Source organism: Brachyistius frenatus, unplaced genomic scaffold, assembly GCF_029030835.1.
Source record: "Brachyistius frenatus isolate BFR_SWC_R1_liver_20210118 unplaced genomic scaffold, ASM2903083v1 Contig_167, whole genome shotgun sequence".
Taxonomy (NCBI): Eukaryota; Metazoa; Chordata; class Actinopteri; family Embiotocidae; genus Brachyistius; species Brachyistius frenatus.
The window spans coordinates 505,396-531,166 of NW_027210766.1; the positions used below are offsets into that span (position 1 = coordinate 505,396).

The window sequence follows — 25,771 nt, forward strand, 5'->3', positions numbered from 1 at the left end:
AACAAGAGTGAAGTTGAAGTGTGTATTTTTGTCTGTGGGCTCTTTTGAAAACAATAAATAAAATTTAAAAAAACTTAAACCTGGAGTGCAGGGGTCTCTAACTAGCAGTTGGCGATCTGCCTGGTAGCTCAAAGGAGCTCTAAAAGTAGGGGACCACTGCTCGAGTGAATAACTCTCTGCAATACAGCTTTGCACCCGTAGATGGCAGCAGTGTATCTCCTATTGCAGGTAAACCTCTCTTCCAAACCAGAACAAGGTGTTTAAACTACACGACAGATGCTTTTTTTAATGTCACATTTACTTATTCGCAGTTTTCTTGTTAATTTGATAAAATACATATTAGACATTTAGTGGATTCAATGTGGATGCAATTTATTGCTTTATAAATTCATTTAATGGGGAAAAATGTGAATTAAAGTGAATTAAAACTGTCGTATAGGTTTATGAAAATGTTTACAGGGACACTGACATATAACAGGAAAATTCTAAGATTTTATAGTATAAATATAAATATAATCATATATTCAGAAAATAGTGTTTAATGTGCATTATTTGTTATTTGCAGAAGTAACCGCTGAATTTGTTAAAATACATGTTCAACCTGCCTAAAGAGCAATTTAAGAATTATTTATGAAAGGATATTTAACCGAGATGTGTCCATGTTACAATCCCTCGAACAACATTAAGTCAGGGAACTTAAGTGTTGTGGATTTATCGCTACAGCAGCATATACAAGTACAGGGTAAAGCAATATAAATGACAGAATACAAATATCAAATATTTAAAAAAAAAAAAAAGCACATTATATTAAATATTAAATTAAACTAAACAAAACTACTTGTGACATTGAGTGACATGTGTTATTGCTATATCCGCTATAGCGGATGTAACGTAACACAACATGCTCATTTCTTCCCTCCAACACAACTGTATTTATTTTATTTTACACTGCCATAAAAAAAAAAAAAAAAAATAAATTACAGACTGGCCCTTTAATGACGCACAGTTTACGCACTTCCCGGAAGTGCAGTGGGGGACGCAGGGCCCCATCGATTCAACACAACTGCACACACAAGCACTTACTAATAATAAAGCTCCGTTTGTATGTCATTTTCATGGAGTACTACCGCTAACACATATGGAGAGCCAAGAGGAAAAGCCAATCATCTATACCATGGAAAACAAGCCGATCGTGACATGTGAGTGTTAAACGGAGACGTCCTCTCTTTATTTTCTCTGGTCTTTTGACAGTTAGCCTTACTAGCTCTATCCCATTAGCTCCTTTCGGCTAGGCCAGCTGTCACTCTCGCGTTAACCGCCCTGCGTGCGTGTGATTGTTTTTTTTTTTTTTCATTTAAATTTCTACTGTATTTTATTTTATCGCACTGCTGTCTTGTGCTGTAAAACGGGGTCTCTCTCTCTCTCTCTCTCTCTCTCAGCTAGCCGGTTAGCTCCACTGATCACCGGGCCCCGGCTGACGGTAAAACGTCACTGCTGGTTGGTGCAGTTTTTTTTTTTTTTTTTTTTTTTGGGGGGGGGGGGAAGGACACCGTCTTGTTCCCCCAGCCCGTAGTCTCCTGCGTTAACAGCCCAGTATAGTATCGTTTTGTTTTTTTTGGAGGCTGGGGGTCAGTTTGCCATTCATAAATACCCCCCCCCCCCTCACCCCCTCACCCCCATCTCCTGATGGATTTTTTTTTTTTTTTTTTTTAGCACCGTGTCCCGGTGCAAGAGGCAACTGGGAAGGCGGGATGTGGAAGGAAAGCAGAGGTGGGACAAGTTTAGCTTTCTGGGGATTTTTTTTTTTTTTTTTTTTTTTTTTGATGGCTGATTCAAATGATGATGATGATGATGATGAGGATGATTTGCTGTCAAGTCTTTAAGCTCCAATTTGCAGCGTCACAACGAATTTAAACATTTGACATAATACACCAAAAAAAACAACAACACACGTTTGACGTCATTGTGATGAAGTACCATCAATGTGCATTTGATCCGATGGATTAAACGTGCACGCAAGAGGGTTTCAATTCTCGTACATTGATGGTTGAAATGAAACAATTGCGGAAAAAAAGTCTGTAAACATGGTGAGCAATGTCTTTCCATTTTCTTTGACCAGAACAAAGATAACAAACCAAACAGGTAAACGTTGCCAAAGAACAGCTCAAATTCACTTTTATCTTCTTTTTTTTTTTTTATGACTAGGCAATTCATTTTTTTCAGGCATGTTATGGAAATATTAAGTGTATTTGTATGTGTGTTTGCTCACCTGCAGACTGTGTAGAGTGCGCGTCACTTTGATGAAGTGTGTTTTTGTCCAGAAGAGGTTAGCATATGTTCAAATATTGATTTTATTTTTGATTTCAAATGAAATACTTGAATGAATCTTAAGTATGAGTGTGCAACACTTTGCTCCTTCCTTTCACAGGTGGGCAAGGTTGTGCTTCATCTCAACCCTTTATGTGTGTGTGTGTGTGTGTGTGTGTGTGTGTGTGTGTGTGTGTGTGTGTGTGTGTGTGTGTGTGTAAGGTTGACTCAGGGATCGTACTGGTGTTTGCTTTTGCAGGGTTGGATTTGATAGCAGCGTTTAAACATTCAAAGTTCAGCTTTCCTTGTGCCTGCGCTGTAGCTTTTAAGACTGTGCAAAGATGATCAACTAACACGTACAGTGTGCTTAACCTAAATGTGTGTAACGCCACATTTCAACAAGGGTCACTGGGTTTCCACTTTCGTGATCAGATCCCACTGGTTTTCATGGCAAATCGACCCCCGAGAAAAGACCACCAAATTTCAGCGATGTAGTCGTTGGGTCGCGCTGTTGGCCACATCGGAAAAGTTCTGTCGTGTCCAGGTGTCAAACAGTAGGCAACATGACTAATTGATTTACAGTGTGGTCATAATTGTCAGCTCAATTCAATTCAACTCAATTTTATTAATGTGCCAAATCGCGACACGTGGTTCTTTCATGGTCCTCAACACATTAAAGTCCTTTCAGCAGAAACTTACGGCATCGTACAGAGAAAGTCAACAATTCAACAATTCCCACAAAAGTTAGGAGGGGAAAAACTCCTCTTAAAGGGAGAAACCTCCGACAGAACCAGGCACAGAGAGGTGGGCGGCCATCTGCCTCGACCGGTTGGAGGCGAGGGGAGAGCAGAGAGAGAAAAGGACAGCATAGAGATGCAAGACATGAACCGTTGGTGGGGTCGACAATCACAGAGCAGAGACGTGCAGCTCCACGGCCGGAGACATCTGCAAAAGAAAGGACAGAAACTACGCGGGCGAGGGAACTGAACGGAGAGGCAACAGACAATAAGCAGAAAACCACGAGCGAGAAGAAGCACGACGTTAATGTGATGTGGTGGTGAGATGCGAGCGTACAGAGAGTTAAAGAGTGAGAGGAAAGAAGCTCCTTGCATAACGAGGTCCCTCAGCAGCCTCGGCATTTAACAGCATGGCTAAGGGATGGTTCAGGGCCGCCGGGGAATCATTGTGGCTCAGCTCCAGGAGACTGGACTCAAAACAGAGCTCCCTAGGACGTTCAGGTGCTGACTTTGCCTCGCAGGTTATTTGAGGACACCTGCTTCTATTCCAGGTGAACAGTATAGTATTGTTTCTGGTTTTACCACCTGGAGGGTATTTATAACGTAACAGGCTTTTTTTTTTTTTTTCTGTACACGGCTCATTGGACGTGGCCCACTTTCAGCAACAAGTGCCTCCAGTCACCGTTCATCAAAGCGCACACATCTAGTATGAGTGACAGGTCAAGCATTTCTCAAATCGGGGGGACTGGCTGTGAAATTAAGAGATCCTACCGGTTGTGTGAAATCTGCACTTTTATCTCGTAGTCGTACCGCCACACCAAAACTGTTGAAGTACGGTGCTGCGGGCGGAGAAGTAAACAACGGTGTTAGCGAGGCCAGCGGGTTTCTTTCCAAGCAGGTTTCTACTGTATGCTTTTCAATCTGTGATAATATTTGCCAACACTTTAGTCCACGATTTAGTAACCACTAAAACCACTGTTGAGAATAGACTGCATTTGAATGAAAGCTCTGGTTTGCTACGTATCGCACAATATTCTGTTTCTGAGGCGGAAATGTTCTCTTCATACTACTATTACTACTCCATACATATGAACTCATCTTTTTCTGCTTTCTGGCGGTGGAGTCTTTTATAGCTGCTGCTCTGTGTGTGGGTTGAAATGGCTCCACTTCAGTACACACTGTAAGAGCAGGTGACACGGCGGTGAAACGGAGTCCAAGGATAGACGGTGTTAGACTCGCGGTGTATAAATAAAATGACTTAAGTTAATCTGTCTTCACGGCAGTTAGTCAAAGTGAAAGGTCTTTGTATTAGTTTCCAGCTCCTTGAAATGAAAGCTCGATCGATAGACACGACAACGCTTTGTTTTTCCTCTTCTCAATGGTTTTAAACAGCTGCGTCAGTTTGGCCTCACGTTGACGACACGAATGCTCCCCAAAGGTGTTGGTGAGCAGATGAGACAGGGAATGACACTTTAAAATGAGTACCAGTAAAATGTAATGATGTATTGCTGTGCGATTTCCAGTTGAAATGACGCTCCCAGTGTTATTCAGTTAATGAGTCTTATTTTGGAGCTTTTATTCTGATGCCTATGAGACTGATCCCAACGCATGCTACACAACAGAGATTTGGTTTAAGAAGTTTCAGATGAAAAGTATGCCTGTGTTTGTGAAAGAGAAATGAGGCATGATGCTGCAAACTCTTGACCCGGACCTTCAGTCGGTTGTAAAACAAGTTTCCATGTTAAAGGAAACCCGTCATGTACAGCAGTTCCACGTGAGCTTTTAAACAGGTGAGAGTAAATAAAGCTGCCGAGGGCGCTTCCCTCGTCCTCATTAAAGTCACAAATCAGGGTTTTGTTGTTGTTATTAAAAGCACATTTGTAATACTGCAATATCTGTTTGCGGAGTGACCGTTCACTGCTCTTGTGAAAACTGCCGATGTTCGTACCAAAACATTACTTTGAATTTTGTTCTAGATTTTTCTTACTTGGTTTAGTCTTTCATTATTTCATTTCCAGTTTTGGTTTTATTTCTACCATTTGTGTTTCACTTTTTTCTCCTGCATTTTTGTGTGTTTTTTTTTTGCAACTTTACTTTTTACATCAATATGAGCTTTGAATTATTTAGAAATTGAACTTGTTGAACACTGAACTCTTGAGTCGCTAAAGGGCCAAATTTGCGAGGCACTGTAACAAAATCCAGGAACCTATCTTTTGCCCACAGGAGAATTTGTCCGTATTAGATTTCACTTATCCCCGCCCGGAGCTATTTCAATTCTTCATTCCCGACCTCATTTATAAACGCTCTTTGTCCTCTCATTTCATCCCAGGTGCTGGAGATCAGAGCTTGTTTACGTCTCTCTATACCTCATTGGCTCAACAGCTACCCAGGGAGCCAATGGAGTGGAGGAGGTGAGTACCGCCGGGCCACATGCACGATGGGGAAAATGTAGTCGAAAATATCAGCACGTATGCGGAGATATCTGCAGTCGAAGAGTCGTTTAGAAAAGAGTTATCCTTTGCGTGCGGGTTGACGGACCAGCAGAACATTACTGTCAGCTCAATAGCCTTCTGCATTACATTAGATCATTAAAAATGTCTCGGGCACAAAGTTCACTCAGCAAAGAATAACAAGACGCAGCAGCGAGTGCAGGATGTTAAAATGTCATAAATTGTGACATTAACCGGTGCCGTTGAAGAGCAGCAGGGAAGAAAGCTACTGGGTTTAGATCTTGTGATAACGCACCATTCTGGATGACGCCTCGTTTGGCGGTGAAGTGGAAATATTGCAGGAGATGTTGTCTCACTTTGAGTTTTATGAGCTGAAATGTCAAGCAGAGGCCTCGTTGGGCTTTTTATGGCATACGTACGTTTTTATTCTATTTTAGCAGTGCCACAATACTGATGTACCAGGGTACCTGAGACGTAAAGCTTTTGTGTTTTGACGTGTTCAGATGCGCTCAGAGTGACGGTGGCCAGGATCAGTTTGTCCGTCAGTCCGTGGTGACATCGACCGTTGCGAGTCTGAACGCAGCCTCAGAAGCAGGAACGGATGCGATGAAGGACGTTTGGCTATTTTATCCTCAATCTTACCGTCTGTTCGCAGTAACGACAACACAGTAACTTGTTTCCCTGCTCGTCGTCAGTGAACAGGAAAGATACTTCTAAACAAGATGCCATTGGAAAGGAAAGCATGTCTGAAAACAGTCCTCGTCTCTCCCGATGACGGATTTAATAAAGGACAGTATTTGTCAAAAACACAAACGGCAATTCACCAAATTTTCCTTTTGAAATAGCTGCTGATTCAGAGACAGATTCGATGCCCAGTGTTCATTTTTTTTTAATACAGTTCATTGGGTTGAATGTGGTGTTTGAAAAAAAACCAAAAAAAAACCCCACAAACATCCAACCTGCGTGTTCAGTCAATGAATACGAATCATATTCTTTGAAAACATCATATAAATGATTGTCTGCTTCTTTTCTGTGCAGGACTTACGGCCGGGCGCCAAAAATGATCCACCTTGAAGCTAATTTTGTCCAGTTTAAAGAGGACCTCCTCCCGAAGGAGGGAAACAAGGCTCTTCTCACCTTCCCCTTCCTCCACATCTATTGGACTGACTGCTGTGTGAGTAGAAACCACACACACACACGCACACACACACACACACACACTCTCTCTCACTCACACACTGTAAGTCTCACCGGCTGCAAGATAAGCTGCAAAGTATTCTTATTCTGTCTTTCGGGGTCCGAGGGGTGATTCAAAGATGAAGTAACAAACTTCCTGGTGTTTCTTTTGGTCAGTTTTTTTTTTTTTTTTTAAAGATCCTCACCTGAATTTGGTCAAATGTGGGACTGAAGTGACGGGCTGTTAGCGCCGGAAGGTTAAACATCACTTCTTTTTTTTTAATTTATCACTTCACACTCTTTGTGAACACATATTTTCTGTTGCAGTACAGTTAAACAGTGGTCTTCAATATAAGTATACATTTTTCCTATTTGTTTTGCGACCGTATTTACAAAGACAAAACCAACGAGATGACTCGTATTGTGCGATTACATCCAGCGTGAGGGAGTGCAGGCAGCGAGATGCGGGCTGCTTCTTAACCACCAAATGGGGAAAGCTGAACACGAGAAGCTCAATCAAATTGGTTTAACCCACGCGCGTTTGAGGATTTGGCACGCCTGCTCGTCGCCCGCCTCGATTAGCACCCGCAGTCATCTTATCTGGGTAAAAAAAATAGGTCGCAGGCAGGTCCGTATGCGAGATGTGCGAACTCATAATTCTCCGAGCTGACATCGCGTCTGCATCGCTTCGTGGCCGCGAAGGTTGCCGGGGCACACATCAGTGGTTTTGATCGCGCGGCGGTGTGAACGCAGGAGTTTTTAACGTGTGTCTTAAGTTGTGCTGCATCTTCAGCGCTCGGAGAAAAAAAAAAAAAAGAACCGCGTTTTCGTGTCTTGTTTGCGTTACCGTCTGCGGTCAGAAGCCTAAACTGAACTCGACATCGCCTTCGTAGAGAAAGCAAGACGGGAGGAAAACAAGCAGGGAAGCAGGAACCTGCTGCTGACTGACTGAGCAGCTGGTTAGTTTAAGGAAGTGCTGTTGTCAGCTTGTGACTCATGACATTTCCTCAGGACTCTGCCTGTTCTGCCTGCAGTGTGTGTGTGTGTGTGTGTGTGTGTGTGTGTGTGTGCGCGCGCGCGCGCGCACATTAACGCGACTGTACACCGGTGGTAAAGAAATGTTTGATGTTTTCATATCCGTAGTTTATCATTTCATTCAGACCAAAGGAAAAGATGCATCGTGGTATTTCAGCTTGTTCGTGCTGACATTTTACAAACAAATGCGCACAACATCGCGTCACACGGACTGACATGTAACGTGCGAGATGGATCGAGCTCCTGCGGTGAGAATGTGGTGAACATCGCGTTTTTTAATGACGAAAAATCAGGCTCTACTTCGGGGAGCACAAAGAGCTGACTGGGGGAAAAAAACAAACAAAAAAACCCCAGTTGAAAATAAGCATCATTAGTAGGTTTTCACTGCAAGCTTGCAAACTGACTGCATGTTATGAATAATGATATTTCGAGAGAACTGCTGTGGGATCGCTCTGTCTTTTTAATGGACTCGGTGGCACCACCCGTTCAACTGCTAGCTTTCTAACCAGCCCAAAATAAACTCATCTCAGCCAAACCAAACAGGTTATGTTTGAAAATGTCCTTCAACTGCTCAGTTTTTTTTTTTTTTTGTTGAAACTGTGAGCGGAGGCAATCAATGCTTCCCTGACAAACAGCGTTGCACGCAGGGTTATTCCCATTTTGAATAGAGAGCACGCTGTTTTAATTTTAGAGCGTGATCTCCTCATTTCATGTTCAGATTTTCTAGTGCTGCTTTCCTTCAAAACCAAAATAGCCTCGCTCTCCAAAAATCCTACGTCTGAACTCCAGTTTTTCTTGTATTCTGTGGTATAAAATATAAAACAAACAGATAAAAGCGGGGATGAAAAAGTAGTGCAGGTTCTATTAGATTTGTCCTTCCTCACCAGCGCTTCAGTACACAAACGGGGATGTTACAGTGGCAGCAGCACAATGTGCTCTTTATTAAGAGGTCAACTGTGTCGGGAGAGGTGAATCGAAACTAAATAGAAAGTTCCGTAAAGGACAGTCTGTCTTTTTCATTCAAAAAGCAGAATGTTTTATTCTCCAGTGGGCAGCAGCATGATAGAGAAAGTCCCAAACAGTGTCATATGACCTGTTTGTATTTTTTTTTTTTTTTTAATGCAGATAATGTAATTTACAGGCAGTTATTTCACTGCTAAAATAAAACATTCGGCCTCGACACCGACCAAACTGCCACGACCAATCGGCCGACTGCGGGAGACAGCGGCGCTCTTTGTCGAGTTGGGTCGAGCCCCTCGGTCACAGGACAGTCGGGCGAAGCTCATCAGCCAGGCGAACTGAAAACACCTCCTTTGGGGTTTTTGTGTGTTCGTCCTTCGAAGAAACAAACCAGTTTTACTTGAAAAGTTGTAGTTGTTTCGCCGGCTTCCGATCAACTGTGCCAAATGCACTCAAAAACGAAATGAACTTCCTTTCCGTCGACTTGTGATTGCATTTAATAGTGTCATCGAAAATGATCCCCAAATGATTCACAACCTTAAAAATGATACTTCAGACAGCGAGTTCGGAAACATTGCGTAACACCAGCGCTTCGGTGTCTCCCCCTGCCAGTGGACTGTTACATAAGACCTGACTCATCATATTATATCCCACCTCTAGTCTTTTCCAGACAATTTAAAACAAAACACTACCCTCGAGCAGCAGTCGTTTACAGAAGTTCGCTCGGCAAATCTCCAGTCACAACATCCACATCAGCCACCTACATGTGGGTGGATTTCGTTATCATGAAATGCAAACTTGCTGCCCTGCATTTTTTTTTTTTTTGCTGGTTTTGACTTCTGATGTCCTTTTGATGTGGAAACAAGCCTCCCTAATTGGGTAGAAAATGCAGGTCGCTGAAAGGAGAAGTACAGAATATTTCCCTTTCTCTTCTTCACTCGGTGGTAACACTCAAAAATGAGTTGATTTAAATTAAACAATCCTGTTTATAGGAAATACATCTGTGATGAAATCGAATGGCATATTGTATACATTTAAAATTTACATTTCTCTTTTGAATTTCAGAGCAGGTTGAGGTGCGATATAAATACCATGAATGTGTGAAAAGACTTTAGTACATGAAGAAATGTACAGAGCCTGCATTCAGCAACTGTGCCGTGTGGACAAGCAGTTTGGAGTTTGTGATGTCACAAACTGCTGGTCATGTCCGCTCTCAGTTGCGGTCGCAGCCTCACTTGTCCCACCTTTTTTATTGCAGAGGAAAACACAGATCGGCCACTCTGTCACAGATCTAGCACGTAATAACACTGAAGAAAGTCTTATCATCGGCCCGGATGTGCATCACTCAGAAAAGAGTCGGCCAATCACGAGAGAGGGTCGTCGGTATCAACTGTAGAACTCTTTAGAGAAGATTAAGAGAGAGGAGATGGAAATCAATATTGAGATCATTTTTTGGGACTTTAAACCACAAAAAAAAAAAAAAAAAAAGACCTAAAAAATAAAAATCCTGTGACAGTGTAAAATATGTGACACTGGTGTCTTAGTGTCTTCTGTCTGCTCACGTAGTTTCAGGCCGGCTCCGTAAGTTGAGATCGGGGCTCCGTTGGGGCCACGCCATCTGTCCTGGTTCTCGTGATGGCTAAAAATAGCGACTGTTGTTTGCTTTGGGGGTTGTTGTCTTGCTGCGGAATGCATTTTGGGGGAAGTGGTGAATAACGAAAGCCGCGTTGTTCATTGCAGGATACGGAGGTGTATAAAAGCACGGTGAAGGAGGACATAATGCGCTGGCAGAACAGCTTGAGGACACACGGCTCGCCCGACTGGGTCATCATCGTCGTGGAGACCAACGACACGAAGAAGAAGAACAAGCCCAACATCCTGCCTCGCTCGTCCATCGTGGACAAGATCCGCAGTGACTTCTGCAACAAGCAGAACGACAGGTTAGGAGACTCCGCCCCCTTCGAACACGTCGTCGGACACCACTTCCTTGTTCTGTTACAGCAACGTTCAACGGGGATTGTTTTTGCTGCCGCACAGAGGGACGTGAAATGTGATCATATGTAGTGCTGCAACAATTGTTGGTTCATAAGTTTGTTTATTCTTTTTTTTTTTTTTTATTTGTCACACAAAAAGGGTTTTAGCTTCTCAAATGTGGAGCGTGTGATCACTTCCTGCGTTGCTGCTCTTAATCACCTTAAAAAAAACAAATGGCACATTTGTTTGAAAATGGAACTGATAACTGTCGTCGCAGATAGGATGCAATTATTACAAACGCCTGATTGCAATTATTTAAGCTCAGCCGTCATCATTTTGCATAGTCGTCAGAATTGTTTCCATTCGTGTGTTTAAAAACATCTGCATAAAACTAACAGAGATGTCATATTTCCGTCAACATTTCCACGTTATTTTCCAACACTTTAGCTTTGAATGGCGCTCTTTTTATTGACGTCATTAACAAAGCGGGGAATTAGCGCCACCGGCTGTTTATCTCGAAGCACAAAACTTCTCATAGAAACTTCTGCTGGTCAACCGACAACATTTCGACGAGCATCTGTTGACGTTGGCATCGCGGATTTCGTGGCGAAGCCCGTAAACGGCTCCTCTTCATCATAAGTCGCATTAAGACAATTAAATGTGGATTCAGCCTTCACCGAGTAAATGAAGCTCGCCTGCTCTTTGGGTTCCAGGTGTGTGGTCCTGTCAGATCCTCTGAAGGACTCGTCTCGGTCTCAGGAATCCTGGAATTCTTTGCTGCTGAAGCTGCGAACCCTCCTCCTCATGTCCTTCACTAAAAACCTGGGCCGCTTCGAAGACGACATGCGAACCCTCCGAGAGAAACGCACCCAGCCGGGCTGGAGCTTCTGCGAATACTTCATGGTGCAGGTACGTGGGATGGAAGCCCAGACAGGTGGACGGGAGATTGTGTGATTGGATTATACAGATTAGTCTGAAACGGATTTACCCTCGCTCCTCATTTTATCGCCACAGTTTCTGTGTCTTTCGCATTGAACTAACATCAGGATGCTCGGTGGGGAGGAGCCCTGCGTTGTTCTGTCCTTTAACTCTGTATTGTTTGCAGTAGTGATGATGGTTCACAGATATTAAAGTTCAGGTGTGTGTGTGTGTGTGTGTGTGTGTGTGTGTGTGTGTGTGTGTGTGTGTGTGTGTGTGTGTGTGTGTGTGTGTGTGTGTGTGTGTGTGTGATTGTGCAGGAGGAACTGGCCTTTGTGTTTGAGATGCTGCAGCAGTTCGAGGACGCCTTGGTCCAGTATGATGAACTAGACGCTCTCTTCACCCAGTACGTCCTTAACTTCGGAGCTGGAGGTACGTGACCACCAACTGACGCGATGCTCGGTTTCATTACGGGGCCGCCCTGTCGCTCCAGATGAGGGATCCGGGGCAGCGTTTTAGTTTTGGTCCGAGTGCTGCGTTTTCCGTCCACAGACACGGCCAAATGGCTCGGCTCGTTCTGCGCCCCGGTGCGCAGCTGGAGCGGCTTGCTGCTCCGGAGGCCCATCGACATGGAGAAGAGGGACGGGATCCAGCACGGGGAGGCCAGCCTGCTGGACCTGAGGAGCTACCTGTTCTCCCGCCAGTGCACTTTACTCATCTTCCTGCAGAGACCCTGGGAGGTCACCCAGAGAGCCCTGGAGCTGCTGCACAACTGTGTCCAGGAGCTACGTCTGCTGGAGGTGAGCACGCTCGTACGCAGAGACGTTGTACTTTATGCAGCATGTTCAAACAGCTTGAATACTAAAATATAGATATAGACTACGGCTTGAACAAATATCACCTTACTATCAGAAAACCAGTAGATTTGACTGTTTTTTCCTGTAGACAAATTTGAAAACAAGCAACATTAAAAGAATTATAATTTTTTTGGATTAAAACGTAGACTCCTCCACATCCTAAAAAAAACAACCCTGTTTGACAGAAATTATACAAGTTAATCCGTTTGAAAACATAAATAAGATGTTCATCCAGAGAGTCTTCAAACTTCACCAGATTAAAGGTCAGGTGTTGCGTATTTGAATGGATGGATGGACTCCAAACTTACAAGCATCCTCAAATGCCTTTTGTTCTTTTTGTTGTTCAGGTGTCGGTCCTGGAGGGGGCGTTGGACTGTTGGGTGTTTCTCAGCTGCTTGGAGGTCCTGCACCGGATCGAGGGCTGCTGTGATCAGGAACAGTTGGCTGCAAACTGCTCCCATACTGTCGGCCTCTGGGCGTACGCTACTGATAAGGTAAAGGATAAAAAAAATAAATTAAAAAAAAGTCAAACTGTTTTATATGGCTGGAACGCAAATGAAACAATTAGAGGGCTTTTAATTTGAAATGAATACAGGAAGTCGAGGCATTCGGCCGACCAGGGCTTTAACTTTAAACACTCATCCAGTGAAAGACGCTCGTGTCCATAGCGTCTGCCTGGCTGCTGCAGGAATGTGTGTCTTTGCGGTGGGCTTTCAAACTGTGTGCGACGTCATAAATCGTGCTCGTAGGATGTACCTACTGTCCAGTGTTTCCCCTAAAGTCACGTGTCTCTAGGCTCTAGAGTATCTAGAAAACAACGCATGTTACTTTTCCGCATTGTTGTGTGTGGCGGGAGGAAGCTTGTAGCCTTGACATTTAAGAGGATGAAGATATTTAGTTCTTTTTTTTTTTTCACTCATTCATTTAAACAGTCAGAAGTAAATATTTGCTAAAAAAAAAAAAAAATGGTTTCCCAAAAAAAGGAAGTGTTCTCTTGTGCCTTCTCCAGCTGAAGTGTCTGGGGGAACTCTGTGGCCTGGTGTCAGAGAAGGGACCCACATCTGAAGACCTGAACAGGACTGTGGATCTGCTGGCCGGACTGGGAGACGAGAGGCCCGAGACGGGTGGGTTGTTAAACGACAAACAAGTTTGTTCATTTTAGAATTTAAGCGTTCAGAGCGTCGGTGCACAAAGTTCACCGGTTCAAATTTCACCCTTTACCGCTGATATCATCGGCGATTTACGGACTCACTGAGGCAGCAGGCTTTAAAGCAATGCGTGGCGTTTTATTTTTAAGTTTTAAACGCGTCCCGCTTCGCCGGCTCTACTCGGCTGTGTTCGACCCTCATTAGCAGCAGTTCAGCCGATTCGGGACTGACTGGACGTTTAACGGTCTGTTCAGCCTGATCAGTCTGTGATTTTACAGTTTCACCTTTCCCTTCTCTTTGCACACAAGATACTGTGAACCGGAAAAAAAAAAAAGCAAAGCAAAACGAAACAGAAGCAGTTCCAGTGTTTTATCAGACGTATATTCTATGTTGTACTCAATTCCAAATACTTGTGAAGGTTGATGGTGTCCTTCTGTGTTTGGTCTTGTTTTCTTGGTGTCTCAGCAAGTTTGTTGGGTCACAAATAGAAGCAGGTGTCTGTCAGCTGTAGTCAGCTTTGAACAGCTGACATGAAGTCACTGTGGTCTGTCAGGACCTTCAGGGTCTGAATTTCCTTTTGCCTGAAACAAATGTGAGATTTTTTTTATTTTGTGTAGTCGATCATGCCAACTAAGGACTAATGAAGAATGCTGACTCGAGGCAAATGGCCGACCACCTCTGAGTCTGGTTCTGTTGGAGGTTTTTTTTTTCTCACAGCTGTCGCTCACGTAGTGAATTGTTGGGTTTCTCTCTATAATGTTGTAAGGGTCTGCTGGAAAGATATTACTATGTTAAGTGCCCTCAAATATCCTGTGTTGTGACTTGGTGCTATATATATATATATAAAAAAAGGAACTGAATTGATTTCAGGTCAATAAATAGCTGCGTTGTTTTTAAATCTTGCGTTGTCTTCCTCCGACAGTCAACAGTCTGCAGAGCCCGTACAAAAAGCTGAAAGAAGCTCTGTCGTCTGTCGAAGCTTTTGAAAGACACTATCTTGTAAGATACAAACACACACACACACACACACACACACACACACACACACACACACACACACACACACACACACACACACACACACACACACACACACACACACACACACACACACACACATATATATTCACTGAATTCTTGTCCCAATTTTGTTATGAATATTTTTTATGATGTAACGTCCTGGAAACCTCCCGCGGAAACACTTCATTTGATCATCTTCTCTTCCTCTCTTCTCCCTCGCCCTCCTCGTTCGTTGGCTCCTTCTTGCATCAGGAACTCTCTCATGCTGCTATGGAGATGTACCGGGCCATCGGCCGGCTGAGGTCCGCCAGACTGGTGGGGAAAAGCCTGGCCGAGTTCTACATGTAAGAAAAAATAGGGAAGCTGCCGGCTCGATTAGGCCCGCAGGCAGATCTCGAAGCATCTACCCCGGCGTTCCAGTTCTTCTTCGCTGATTTGGCCTCTTTTCAGGAGCTGTCAGTCAATCGCTGCTAATAAACACCCACGCAGCTCTAATCAGGCTGAACACATGAAAACACTCATGGGTGGGTGTGTAAAGGCTTGCGGTGAAGTTAAGATGAATATATTAAACAACGGAAAGAATTATATGTGCAGCAGATTGATGAGGCTTTAAGAGGAATCCGGATACAAACGACAAATATGTCCAAAGTCGGCTACGTTTGTCGAGATCTTTGACATCAGAGATCAAAATGTCAGATCAGCCAGTAGTGGACGGGCATCACAGGTCAGCACACAGTTTCATATATTGTCGTCTGCAGATTAACAGTTTTGTAGACGTGTAGAAAAATGCGATTCGTGGACCCTGAGTGACCCCAGTCGTGCTTTCGTGCGTGTTCAGTGTGGTGAAATTGTATATTTCACAAATGTAAAATCTTCTTTTTTCCACTTCCTTCAATATTAATTAACATATCCGGCAGAATAGTTGTAATAAAGATATGTAATGGCAGGATATTTTACAGAAAAACTTTATTTTGGGCACTTTTAGCACACGAGCAAAACGTAAAAGCTGACATTGATATTTTGTGGTCGAACAATATATCGACCAAACGATACATCGCTCTCACTTTGAAATATCTCGAAAATCTCATCCAGACGTGAGCCGGATTTCATGATCACAATCTGTAATCACAATTTCTAATTGTCACTCGAAAGAGAAATGGACGCGTCCTGTCATTAAATCCCTCTGCTTTGTCTGTTGTTGTAAAAAAAAGTGATGTGTGTGTGTGTGTGTGTTTCTTCATCAGGAGGAAGGGCGACCCCGAGCGGGCAGAAACCTTCTTACAGGAAGCTCTGAAATCCTACGTAACGGAGGGGTGGAGCCTCCCTGTGACTCACACCAGGAAACAGATTGCTGAGTGTCAGAAACTGCTGGACAGAACTGAAGAGTATCCTTCACGTCACCGATCCAACTCCCTCGACATCCAGAGAACAGTTTCAACTCTAAAGAGGGAAATCGCCTTCAGGGTGCACACTTAGTTCTGTTTTGAATACCGAAGACATGTTAAAGTCATGGTTTTGAAATAATAGTTTGGGGTATACGTAGTTCTGTAAACCTTTTGTAGTCATATTCATTAGAGAAGAACGGTCCAATCATATTGTGTAATCTCTGAGCAAAGCAGGCTGGTCCAACTTGTCCAACGTACTTGGACATCGGAAAGCTCCCCTTGTCTGGCCTTCGGGGGGAGGGGAGGGGGGCGGTGCTCACGCAGCGGTACCACCGCAGTGTTCGGTTTCCTTGACGACCCACCGCAGCTACTTGCAAACCAGTGCCTTGTTGGCTGGTGACGTGAATCTGAGCACGGAGGAGAGGAAGCACTTTTGTCAGGAAATTCTGAGCTTTGCTGGCCAGACCGGAGAGCAGTGTAAGTGATCACGTTCGTCACCGAGACAGGAATTCCTCACAAATGTAGATTTAAAGAAAGAAACACCTTCTGGACTCTATTCTGTATCATCAGCCGGTGTTTTCTAGGGCTCTTTTTTTAACGTGTGTGGCCCTTTTTTTTTTTTTTTTTGCATCTTATTGCCTATTTTTTATTTATTTTTTCAAACTTCAATTAATTATGTACGAGATTTCCCGCAAGTCCGAAGACACCTCACAGAGAGGACCTGGACTTGATGCTTGTAATTCAAAGGAGGCTGAAGAGCATTTGAAGTTGCTAAATGCCGGATCAGTAGTTGTCTGGTCTTTTGCCTGTGATCATTTCTGTACAACAGTTTGACCACTGTTGTGATCTCTGTGTGTGTGTGTGTGTGTGTGTGTGTGTGTGTGTGTGTGTGTGCGTGTGTGTGTGTTTGGGAGAGGGAAAGGGGGGCGATTAAATTACATTTAATCAGAGCAACAATCCATTTCTGTGGTTCATGTTTCGGAACCAGTTAAACGGCAGCAAAGGTGACTCTAACTTAACATTAACGTTTCTCTTTTGGAAGGTGCACTTTGTGCTCTGGGCTTGTCCTTTGTTTGCTTTGCTTACTTCTTCCTGTACAGCTGTAAACATCTACAGTGCAGTAAATCTGCCTCATTAACACCTTGTGATATTTTTTTTGTATTTTTTTTTTTTTTTTGCTCCACAGCTCACCAAGTTGCACTCACCATGAGCGTGTTCGCTCAGCTCACGCGGCTCCAGTTCCACCCGGCGACGGCGTCGGTGCACTCCGGGGCCGTCCTGCAGGTGGAGCTCACCCTGCGATGTTTGATGCCCGTGTCGGTGCGCATACAGCAACTAGCCGCGAGCATCCACTTCGACGTGGACCACGCAGGGACTCACGGCAGGTCGAAGGGAGCTCACAGACACACGAACCCAGGGACAGTAGAGTTTGCCCAGGGGAGCTCGTCAGCGGGCGCCCCCCACTCCTCCTCCTCCTCCTCCTCCTCCGCCTCCTCCGCGTCCTCCGCCTCGGCCGGCGGCCCCTCGTTAGAGCTGGACGAGATTCAGGACAGGAGTCCCTCGGACAATTCTCTCAACTCCACGGGCGTGGTGTGTAAAAACACTCACCTGATCATGCGTCGGCACGACAGCAGCTCGCCGCCGGACACGCCCAACTGTGTCAGCCCCCCGGTGGCCATGAAGGAAGGAGCGCAGATGCTGAAGGTGCAGGATGTGACGTTGGAGCCCGGGAACAACAGCATCATGTTCACGGCACCGGTAGGAGACGCTCGACTGCCCCGCCGCAGAGATTACCCGATCAAATAACGAGCGAGCTGATGTCTTTTTTTTTTTTCTCCGTCCGACAAGTGTTTTTATTCTAGCGTTTCCTCCTTCTAATTATTTGCTTGCTCCGTCGCTCTTGCGTCGGCTGTGTCGTTCTTTGCAGAGTGGACAGCCGGGCACGTACACGCTGCGTCAGCTGTGTGCCGTCGTTGGAGAAGTGCAGTTTGTCCTGCCTCACATCTACCCGTCGGTCCAGTACGAAGTGTATTCTCAGGAGCCCCAGCTCACCGTGGAGCCTCTCTCAGGTCTGCATGTGAATATAATTGAGGTCGGGGTGTTTCGGAGTCGTACAAGTGAAGTTTCATTTTGCACGTGTTTCACTTCCATTTCTCCCCGACAATCAAAACATCCTAAGAATGTCTTCCCGCGGATCACCCTCAAGGCTTCGAATAGAAGTGGGGGCCGACGGCATTTCACGCAATGCACGCGAGGCGTTTAGGGGACGTCGGTAAATTGTAGCATCAGAAAACAACCTGGTTTATACTCTCCCTCTCTAACTGCGTGAAAACGAACCCTCTCGGTTCGTTCACTCGGTGCACATATTGTATCCCGTACAATACGTGTTGTTCCTCTCCTTCAGGGAATCGTCATAACGTTTCCATTTGTTCCTTTATGTGAAATGGAATTTTCCTAATTTTCTTGAAATGGAATTTATAAAATCAGTATTAAAAAAATAGAAAAAGGATTGTTTTAGGAACCAGTGTTGAAATTGAGGTGTGGAAACTTTTTTTTTTAACAGCACCCAGCCCCACACACACTTATACAATAAGTGTATATAATAATGCAAAGCTTGGGCTTGGTATCCAGCAGCTGTTCATAAAATGACATGGGGGTTATTTTTATCATGCAGTTTTCGATTTAATTGGCACATTTTAAAACATAATTCTTTGTTTTTAGTGACGAACTGATCAGTCGTGCTTTCACACATCTGTTTCTCCAGTTTGTATCGGACGTGTTTCTCTTTGCTCGGATTACCAACATATGCCACTTTTATGACTGCAGACAAACCGCACTGCAGTGTGTGTGTGCTTGTGTGTGCTTGCGTGTGCTTGTTTGTGTGTTAGTGTGTTTGTGTGTGCTCGTTTGTGTTTGTGTGTGCTCGTGTGTGTTTGTGTGTGTTTGTGTGTGTGTGTGTGTGTTGTGTGTGTTTGTGTATGCTCATTTGTGTGTGCTCGTTTGTGTGTGTTTGTGTGTTTGTGTGTGTTTGTTTGTTTGTGTGCTTGCGTGTGCTTGCGTGTGCTTGTTTGTGTGTGCTCGTGTGTGTTTGTGTGTGGTTGTGTGTGCTCGTTTGTGTGTGCTTGTGTGTGTTTGTGTATGCTCGTTTGTGTGTGTTTGTGTGCTTGCGTGTGCTTGTTTGTGTGTGTTTGTGTGCTTGCGTGTGCTTGTTTGTGTGTGCTTGTGTGTGCTTGTGTGTGCTTGTGTGTGCTTGTGTGTGTGTTTGTGTGCTTGTGTATGCTTGTGTGTGCTCGTGTGTGTTTGTGTGTGTTTTTTTGTGTGTTTGTGTGCTTGCGTGTGCTTGTTTGTGTGTGCTTGTGTGTGTTTGTGTGTGCTTGTGTGCGTGTGTGTGTGCTTGTTTGTGTGTGCTCGTGTGTGTTTGTTTATGATTGCTTGTGCTTGCGTGTGTGTGTGTTTGTGTGTGCTTGTTTGTGCTTGTGTGTGTTTGTGTGTGCTTGTTTGTGTGTTTGTGTGTGTTTGTGTGCTTGCGTGTGCTTGTTTGTGTGTGCTTGTGTGTGCTCGTTTGTGTGTGCTTGCGTGTGCTTGTTTGTGTGTTTGTTTGTGTGTGCTTGTGTATGCTTGTTTGTGTGTGCTTGTTTGTGCTTGTGTGTGCTTGTGTGTGTTTCTTGCTCACCGTAGTTGTGCGTTTGCGTCCTCAGAGCCACTGTTAGCCGGTCTGCCTCAGGTGGTGAAGTTCACTCTGTTGACGGGTCACTACGCTGTGAAGAAAGGAGACGCTCTGCAGCTCAGCAACACCGACACCATGCCCATCCTGCCCTCCAGCAGCTGCACCGCCCGCATCAGCAGCCCCACAGCTGGTCAGTCGCTGGAACATATTATCGTTGACACTTTATGACTTTAACTTTTTGGATTAAATTCTTTTAAAATAGTTGTCTTGAAGTTCTTTCTTAACAATCAATCTAAAATGCGGTCGTGCTTTCCTGTCTGAAAGTCTGACGTCCACGACCACCTGTTGAAGCTGTTTGAAATGTATTTACGTGTTCAGAGTTGGTGGGTGAAAGCGTCCTGTCCATCCAGTCGTCGGAGAAGGTGACCAGCATCAGCCTCCCTCCCACCCCGTCCTACCACACCGTGGAGTTCCAGCTGGAGGTTCTGTGCATCATCCCGTCCGGCGCCGACCGGCCCGGCAACGAGAGGCTGACCAACGGGGAGGTCCGCCATCGACCGCGCAGCTACAGTCACCCGGACACGCCCATGACCGCCATCGACCAGAGAGTGAGACACACACACACACACACACACACACACACACACACACACACACACACACACACACACACACACACACACACACTTTCACTCTCACACTGCGAGAGCAGTTACGACCTATAGGAGGAGAAATGAGTGATGCAGATATAGACTTTAGCTGAACAGTTTATTGTACCGGTGGGCTGAACTGTGTGTTTCGGTGGATTCATTATTTAAGCTGATCAGCAGTAAGTAAACTGTTTTGGTAATTGATTAGATAATTAATACATTTTTCAAAAAGCAAAATGCCAAATGTGACAGCTCCAGGTTCTTGTAAGGAATTTTCATTTTAATGTTCAGGTTAAAATTGGATGTTTTGGGACTGTTGGTTGGACAAAGCAAAACATTTGTTGAAGTCATTTTGGGTTTTAAGATATTCTAACACACACGTATGACTTTTTTTTTCCTACCGCTTCATAGACCGGACAGTTAAGGGATTCGTTGAGAAAATAAGTAACAGACAGAAAATAATTGTTCGGTGTCTGTCCGCAGATGTCTATTGACTGTCCGTGGTCTATCTACTCCACGCTGCTCGCCCTCACCTTCTACATCCCCTTCAAGACCAAGCACTCTCTGCTTTCTGCTGGTAACAGGTGAGTCTCCGTTTCCACGGAAACGTCACACAAATTACATTCACGCGCAGTCATGTTTTGCCAAATTTTAAACAGGCAAAGGAAGCTGACAACAATCTCGAACAGGGCACTCCTTTGCCGCGCATCTTCTCCACCTCTCGTGACTGACCTGCGACCTTTGACCTCGACCCCATACAGGAAGTACATCCAGGTGTGTGTGCAGAACATGTCGGACGTGAACTTCACGCTGGCGGAAGTGAAGCTGTCGGAGAAGCAGCACGCGTCGCTGGACCTGCAGTCCCTCAACACTAAAACACAACAGGTAAACAAACATCACGTTGTTTTTTTGTTGTTGTTTTTTTTAACCTGTTCATTGGTCCATACGGGTCATGTGACCACTGACCAACACGTATATTATTTGTAGCTGCCCCGAGGAAGGCCTTTAGAGGCTGAAACGCGTCGGCATGAAGTTTTTACTATGATTGAACAGCCGTGACTGATTAAAGGCTTTTTAATGAATCGCCCTGTGGAGTGCCTTCAGATTTCTTCAAGTTTTCAACTCAAGCATCTTCTAGTATTTTAAGTTAATGACACAGTTTTCGTAAGAATAAAAAAAATAAAAAAATAAATTCAGATTCACCTTTTCCCTCAGTGTGTCTAACGTGTGTTGATTTTGCTTTAAAGAACATTAGAAACACCTCGTGAATTCACACTGATTTCTTGTGTGTCTGCGCGTGTGCGTGCAGCTTCTGTGCAGTAAGCACAGCGTGTTCTGCCTGTGGGAGGTGAGGTGGAAGGACGATCTGCCCTCCTGTCTCCAGTGTGTTTTCTCTGCCAACTTTTCTCCGCTCAACCAAGACGTCTCCTCCTTCAAACCCTTCCACTACCAGTTCCAGCTGGAGAGAGTCACGGTGAGTCCGCCTCACTTTCGGGCCCGGAGACGCTCGAGTGATCCTGTGAACGTTCCTGTCAGCAGATCAGATATCAACACCTTTTTTGTAATCTGGTGACACCTGTTTCCTGTATTATGTGGTGGGAAGCTTATCGCGGTGGAGGTTAAATTTAAAAAAAAAAAAAATTTATGAATACGTATTTGTTGTTGTGAGACAGCCTATGTATGTAAAAAGGCTTGTTTTGGAGTTGCGCCCCTTTCGGAGAATAATAATAAGAATAACCTTTTATTTGCACGGCACCTTTCACACCTCGCATGCAGACAAGTTAGCGATTTAAAAACAAGCTCGGGATAAAAACATACCTTTTTTTTTTTTTTTTTTTTTTTTTTAAAGTAGGTTAAAAGATAAAAACGACTTCGAAGCAAGTTCACAGAAGGAAGTCTGTTTCTTAAAACTGTCCGCAGAAAGCTGCCGATCTAATCATTTTTTTTTTTTGGTGTCGTAAACGAGCTCTCTCCTTTCGCGCCGGCAGACGTTGTACAGCGTGCGAGCGGAGATCCTGCCTCCCGCCGGCGAGCAGCACTGTCGATCCGGTTTGCTCTGCGGCCTCGAAGTGGGAATAACCCGACTGAGCGAACCCGGCGAGGGAGAGATCGCAGAGGACAGCAAGACCGACGCCGACGGCCTCAAGACCACCAAACTCATGTATGAAGGTATGTGATCGGATCAGATTGATGGTCGGACCGGGAAAAAAAAAAAAAAGGAATCTTCATGTCGTCTTTCAGCCGGCAAATAACATCGATTTTGTAATTTCTGATACAGACCGCATGATGGAAGTTATAGTCATTTGCAACTCTTTATTATTTTTCGATTACGGTGAAATATTAAAGTAATTTAATTTAAGGGATTTAATTGAATTCAACATAAATGAATTTTACCCCGTCTCATATCTTCATCTGGGGCCTTTTTTTTTTTTTAATCGCTTCAAGCCTTTCAATATTTTGTTATATCTGATATTCAATTAACTAAATGATGAATCAGTTAAATTAAAGAAAGAATTGAATCAATAGGAAAAAAACAACTATTCGTCGACGATCTTTAAAGTGAAAGATGTCGTTGTTGAAGTCTTCTGTTTTGCGATAAACTTGAGTCGTTACGTCATTTTGTGAGAATCTTGATGACGTTTCACAGTTGATATTTCTAAAAGGAGTAAATTGATCCCTTTTGTAGATCCACATGTTTTTGTCCAAGTGTGTGAAACATGATGATGTGTTCAGTCACGACTCTAAAACAAATTCAAAAAACATCGACTTAGCTCATGTGTCTCTCTGTGTGTGCGTGTGCGTGCGCCCCCAGTGGCCGACAGCAGCAGTAACTGGGCGGTGTGCGGGAAGAGTTCGGGGATGGTGTCGATGCCCGTGGCGGCCAACGCCACTCACAAGGTGCAGATCGAGGTGATGCCGCTGTTCGCCGGACACCTGCCCTTCCCCAAGATCAAAGTGCTCAAGTACCTCCCTCACACTGCAGCCGTGGCCATCCAGCCGGACCCTGGTGAGTAAACGGGTCCCCGAACGGACCGCCGCTGGTCTTCGTAGGCGTCTACGAGACCAGACGGTTGTGTTGCTTCATTGTTGTGCTTCTAAAATGGGAAAATAACGCCCCGTCGTCATGTCGGTTCTTCTTCGTCTGCTCTGCTCGTGTTGTAAACTGCAGACAAAGATGATGCAGTTTTGCTGTGTTTGAGTTGTTAGACATTCATCCTGAATTATTATTCATTATATCCATCATCCATATTTCACATACAGTGCCTGTAAGCAGGAGGACGTTCCTACGGTTATTTGAGAAACCAGGGGCGCAGGTGTTGTGCGATATACGGTCACAAGTCTGCACGAAGGGTGTTTTATTTTGAAAATGAACCGGATGCCCGATGCAGTTCCTGTGTCGGACTTCCTGCCCGGCCGATCTGCTTCGTTCAGCTTCACGCAGCTTTTGTAAAAACTAGACGAGGTGCGTTTTTTTTTTTTTTTTTTTTTTTTTTTTTTAACCTTACAGACCGTTTGGACAACTCGTAAACAAGTCGGTCACCAAACAGGACCCCGTTCTCAGTGACACCGAAGAGGAGATTGTGATTTGACAATTTCCACACAAACCTCCTTCAACAGAAGTTTCTCTTTCTAACAGCTTCGGCAGAATTGAGCGTTTTCTTCCCGGACCGGCGAGGCAGCTCAGTTCGTTTTCTCGCTGCGTCTCGGCTCCCGACGTCGGGAGTGGCAAACGGACTCGGTAATTCCTGTGTTTCTCTCGCCCCCGCTCTCCAGACAGCTGCGTGGAGAACGACAGCCTGTCCCTGCTGGACAAGACGCTGGACGACCAGGCGGACACGGCGAGCATCCGCAGCCGGGGCAGCGTGCACTCGGTGGGCAGCGGCGACCAGCAGCAGAAGGGCGTGGCCATGCCGCGCCTGGACCCCTTCAGCCCCGGACAGGTGTTCAACCACAGCCACGCGCGGCAGGTCCTGGTGCTGCCCGCCACCGACGACCACATCATGGAGGTCAACGCCACATGACCCCGGTGGCGAGACGGCCCGCTCCCCTCTTGGAGGACAGAAGCCCGACCCCCGGACGGACTCTGCTGAGCTTTCACTCCGGGGAGAGGGGGGGGGGGGGGGCGCGCGCGTCGGGGTTTCCGGGAGTCTTCGTCGTAAAGGCCGCTTGCCGGTTGCCGGTATGGACTCAACCCCCCCTCCACCCCCCTCCTCCTCCCCCCTCCTTCCCCTTCTCCTCTCCGTCTCTCCTCCCCCCCCCCTTCCCCCCCTACGCATGAAACGTTCACATCACTGGAGACATTCAGGACTTAGACCGTGAAGAGCCAATGACATCTGCTGATAAATTTAAATAAAGATTTTTCTTTGCCATACTTTGTACATAGCTCATTGAATGGATTTATAGGTATAAATATATAAATATATATATTATGGACTGATCAATCAGGTCGGCGAGAAACACTCCTGACGGTCCCACGATGCACCAAAGCCCCCTTAGATATGTGTGTGTACGCCTCGATCAGCTCCTCAAAGTACTGTAACGCGGACCGAGCGTGTCCAGATGTAACCGCTGCTCTGCGCCTCTCGAGTCGTCCTCGTTTTTATTTATTTATTTATTTTTTTTTAATATGTCCGAGTTTTTGCCTTAATGGTCACATTCAAGTCAGCTGCTGTTTAAAATGTAAAAAAAAAACAAAAAAAAACAGGCAGGTTGCCAAAATCCACTGCATCTTTGGAGACGTATCCATAATAACACGCAAAAACATTTCCTCCCAGTCGATACGACGGAGTCGAATGTTGCGACGATAAACGTGAAGCCGACAGGAATTTCTCCGCGGGGCTTGAAAACTTCTCCGGTTCACCGTCGGATGAGTTCAGAGCAGCTGGAACGACGTTGGTGGAGGTGGAACGGTGAAGTCGATCCTTTGCTGATGTCACTTTAAACCCTGCAGCGCAAAAAACTGTTTCAAAACATTACAAAAACACGTTTAAAAAAAAAAAAAAAGGGGGTTTACAACTCCCACAAAATGACTCGTATACAAACTGTATACTGTGAAATACAGACTGGTTAATCAAACACTGATAAATAGATTCTCACCCAATAAAGGGTGCATTTTAGTTGTTTTTTTTTGTCTTACAAATTATAAGGGAAGAAATCAAATAATTAGTTAGTGGTAAATAATGATAATAATAACAAATCTCGAAAGCCATTGAAACATCTATTAAGCGTTGCTCCCCCCTCTACAAAATGATAGAAAATATTGTAAATCACGTGCTTTTACTCTAAATAGCAAATCTAGTCTTCCGGGCCTTCGCGTCAGCAGGATAGATACGTCTTCAAAAAAAAAAAAAAAAAAAAATGCAGAGATCAGTCAGATATTTATTTTTTAAATAAAAACACAGATTTATTCAAACATCAGCAACAAAGCTCTCGCATGTAAAACCCGGCGGACGCCTCGAGAGGCCTCGGACCGAGCGCGGCGGTGTG

At 44.8% G+C, this 25,771-nt stretch overlaps 1 protein-coding gene across 1 annotated transcript; it reads left to right on the top strand.

The window, feature by feature from the left end:
• The first annotated feature begins 1,032 nt into the window (after positions 1 to 1,032).
• Positions 1,033 to 25,062, top strand: trappc10 (trafficking protein particle complex subunit 10). The gene is made up of 23 exons (XM_069717037.1): positions 1,033 to 1,199; positions 5,374 to 5,455; positions 6,533 to 6,668; positions 10,406 to 10,605; positions 11,353 to 11,548; positions 11,878 to 11,989; positions 12,110 to 12,357; positions 12,762 to 12,908; positions 13,424 to 13,538; positions 14,485 to 14,561; positions 14,835 to 14,926; positions 15,827 to 15,967; positions 16,335 to 16,444; positions 17,154 to 17,725; positions 17,895 to 18,036; positions 19,666 to 19,824; positions 20,013 to 20,242; positions 20,768 to 20,868; positions 21,046 to 21,169; positions 21,594 to 21,758; positions 22,273 to 22,453; positions 23,097 to 23,291; positions 24,059 to 25,062. The coding sequence occupies exons 1-23, from the start codon at positions 1,139 to 1,141 to the stop codon at positions 24,304 to 24,306; spliced, it is 3,834 nt and encodes a 1,277-aa protein (XP_069573138.1). The 5' UTR covers positions 1,033 to 1,138; the 3' UTR covers positions 24,307 to 25,062.
• The last annotated feature ends 709 nt before the right edge of the window (positions 25,063 to 25,771 follow it).

What these genes read in the sequence shown, in the direction of transcription:
- trappc10 (XM_069717037.1), top strand. Translation starts at nt 1,139, where the DNA reads ATGGAGAGCCAAGAGGAAAAGCCAATCATCTATACCATGGAAAACAAG. An exon ending in CTTTTGAAAGACACTATCTT is followed by an intron (nt 14,562 to 14,834) that starts GTAAGATACAAA and finishes TTCTTGCATCAG; the next exon opens with GAACTCTCTCATGCTGCTAT. An exon ending in TCCAGCTGGAGAGAGTCACG is followed by an intron (nt 21,759 to 22,272) that starts GTGAGTCCGCCT and finishes TCGCGCCGGCAG; the next exon opens with ACGTTGTACAGCGTGCGAGC.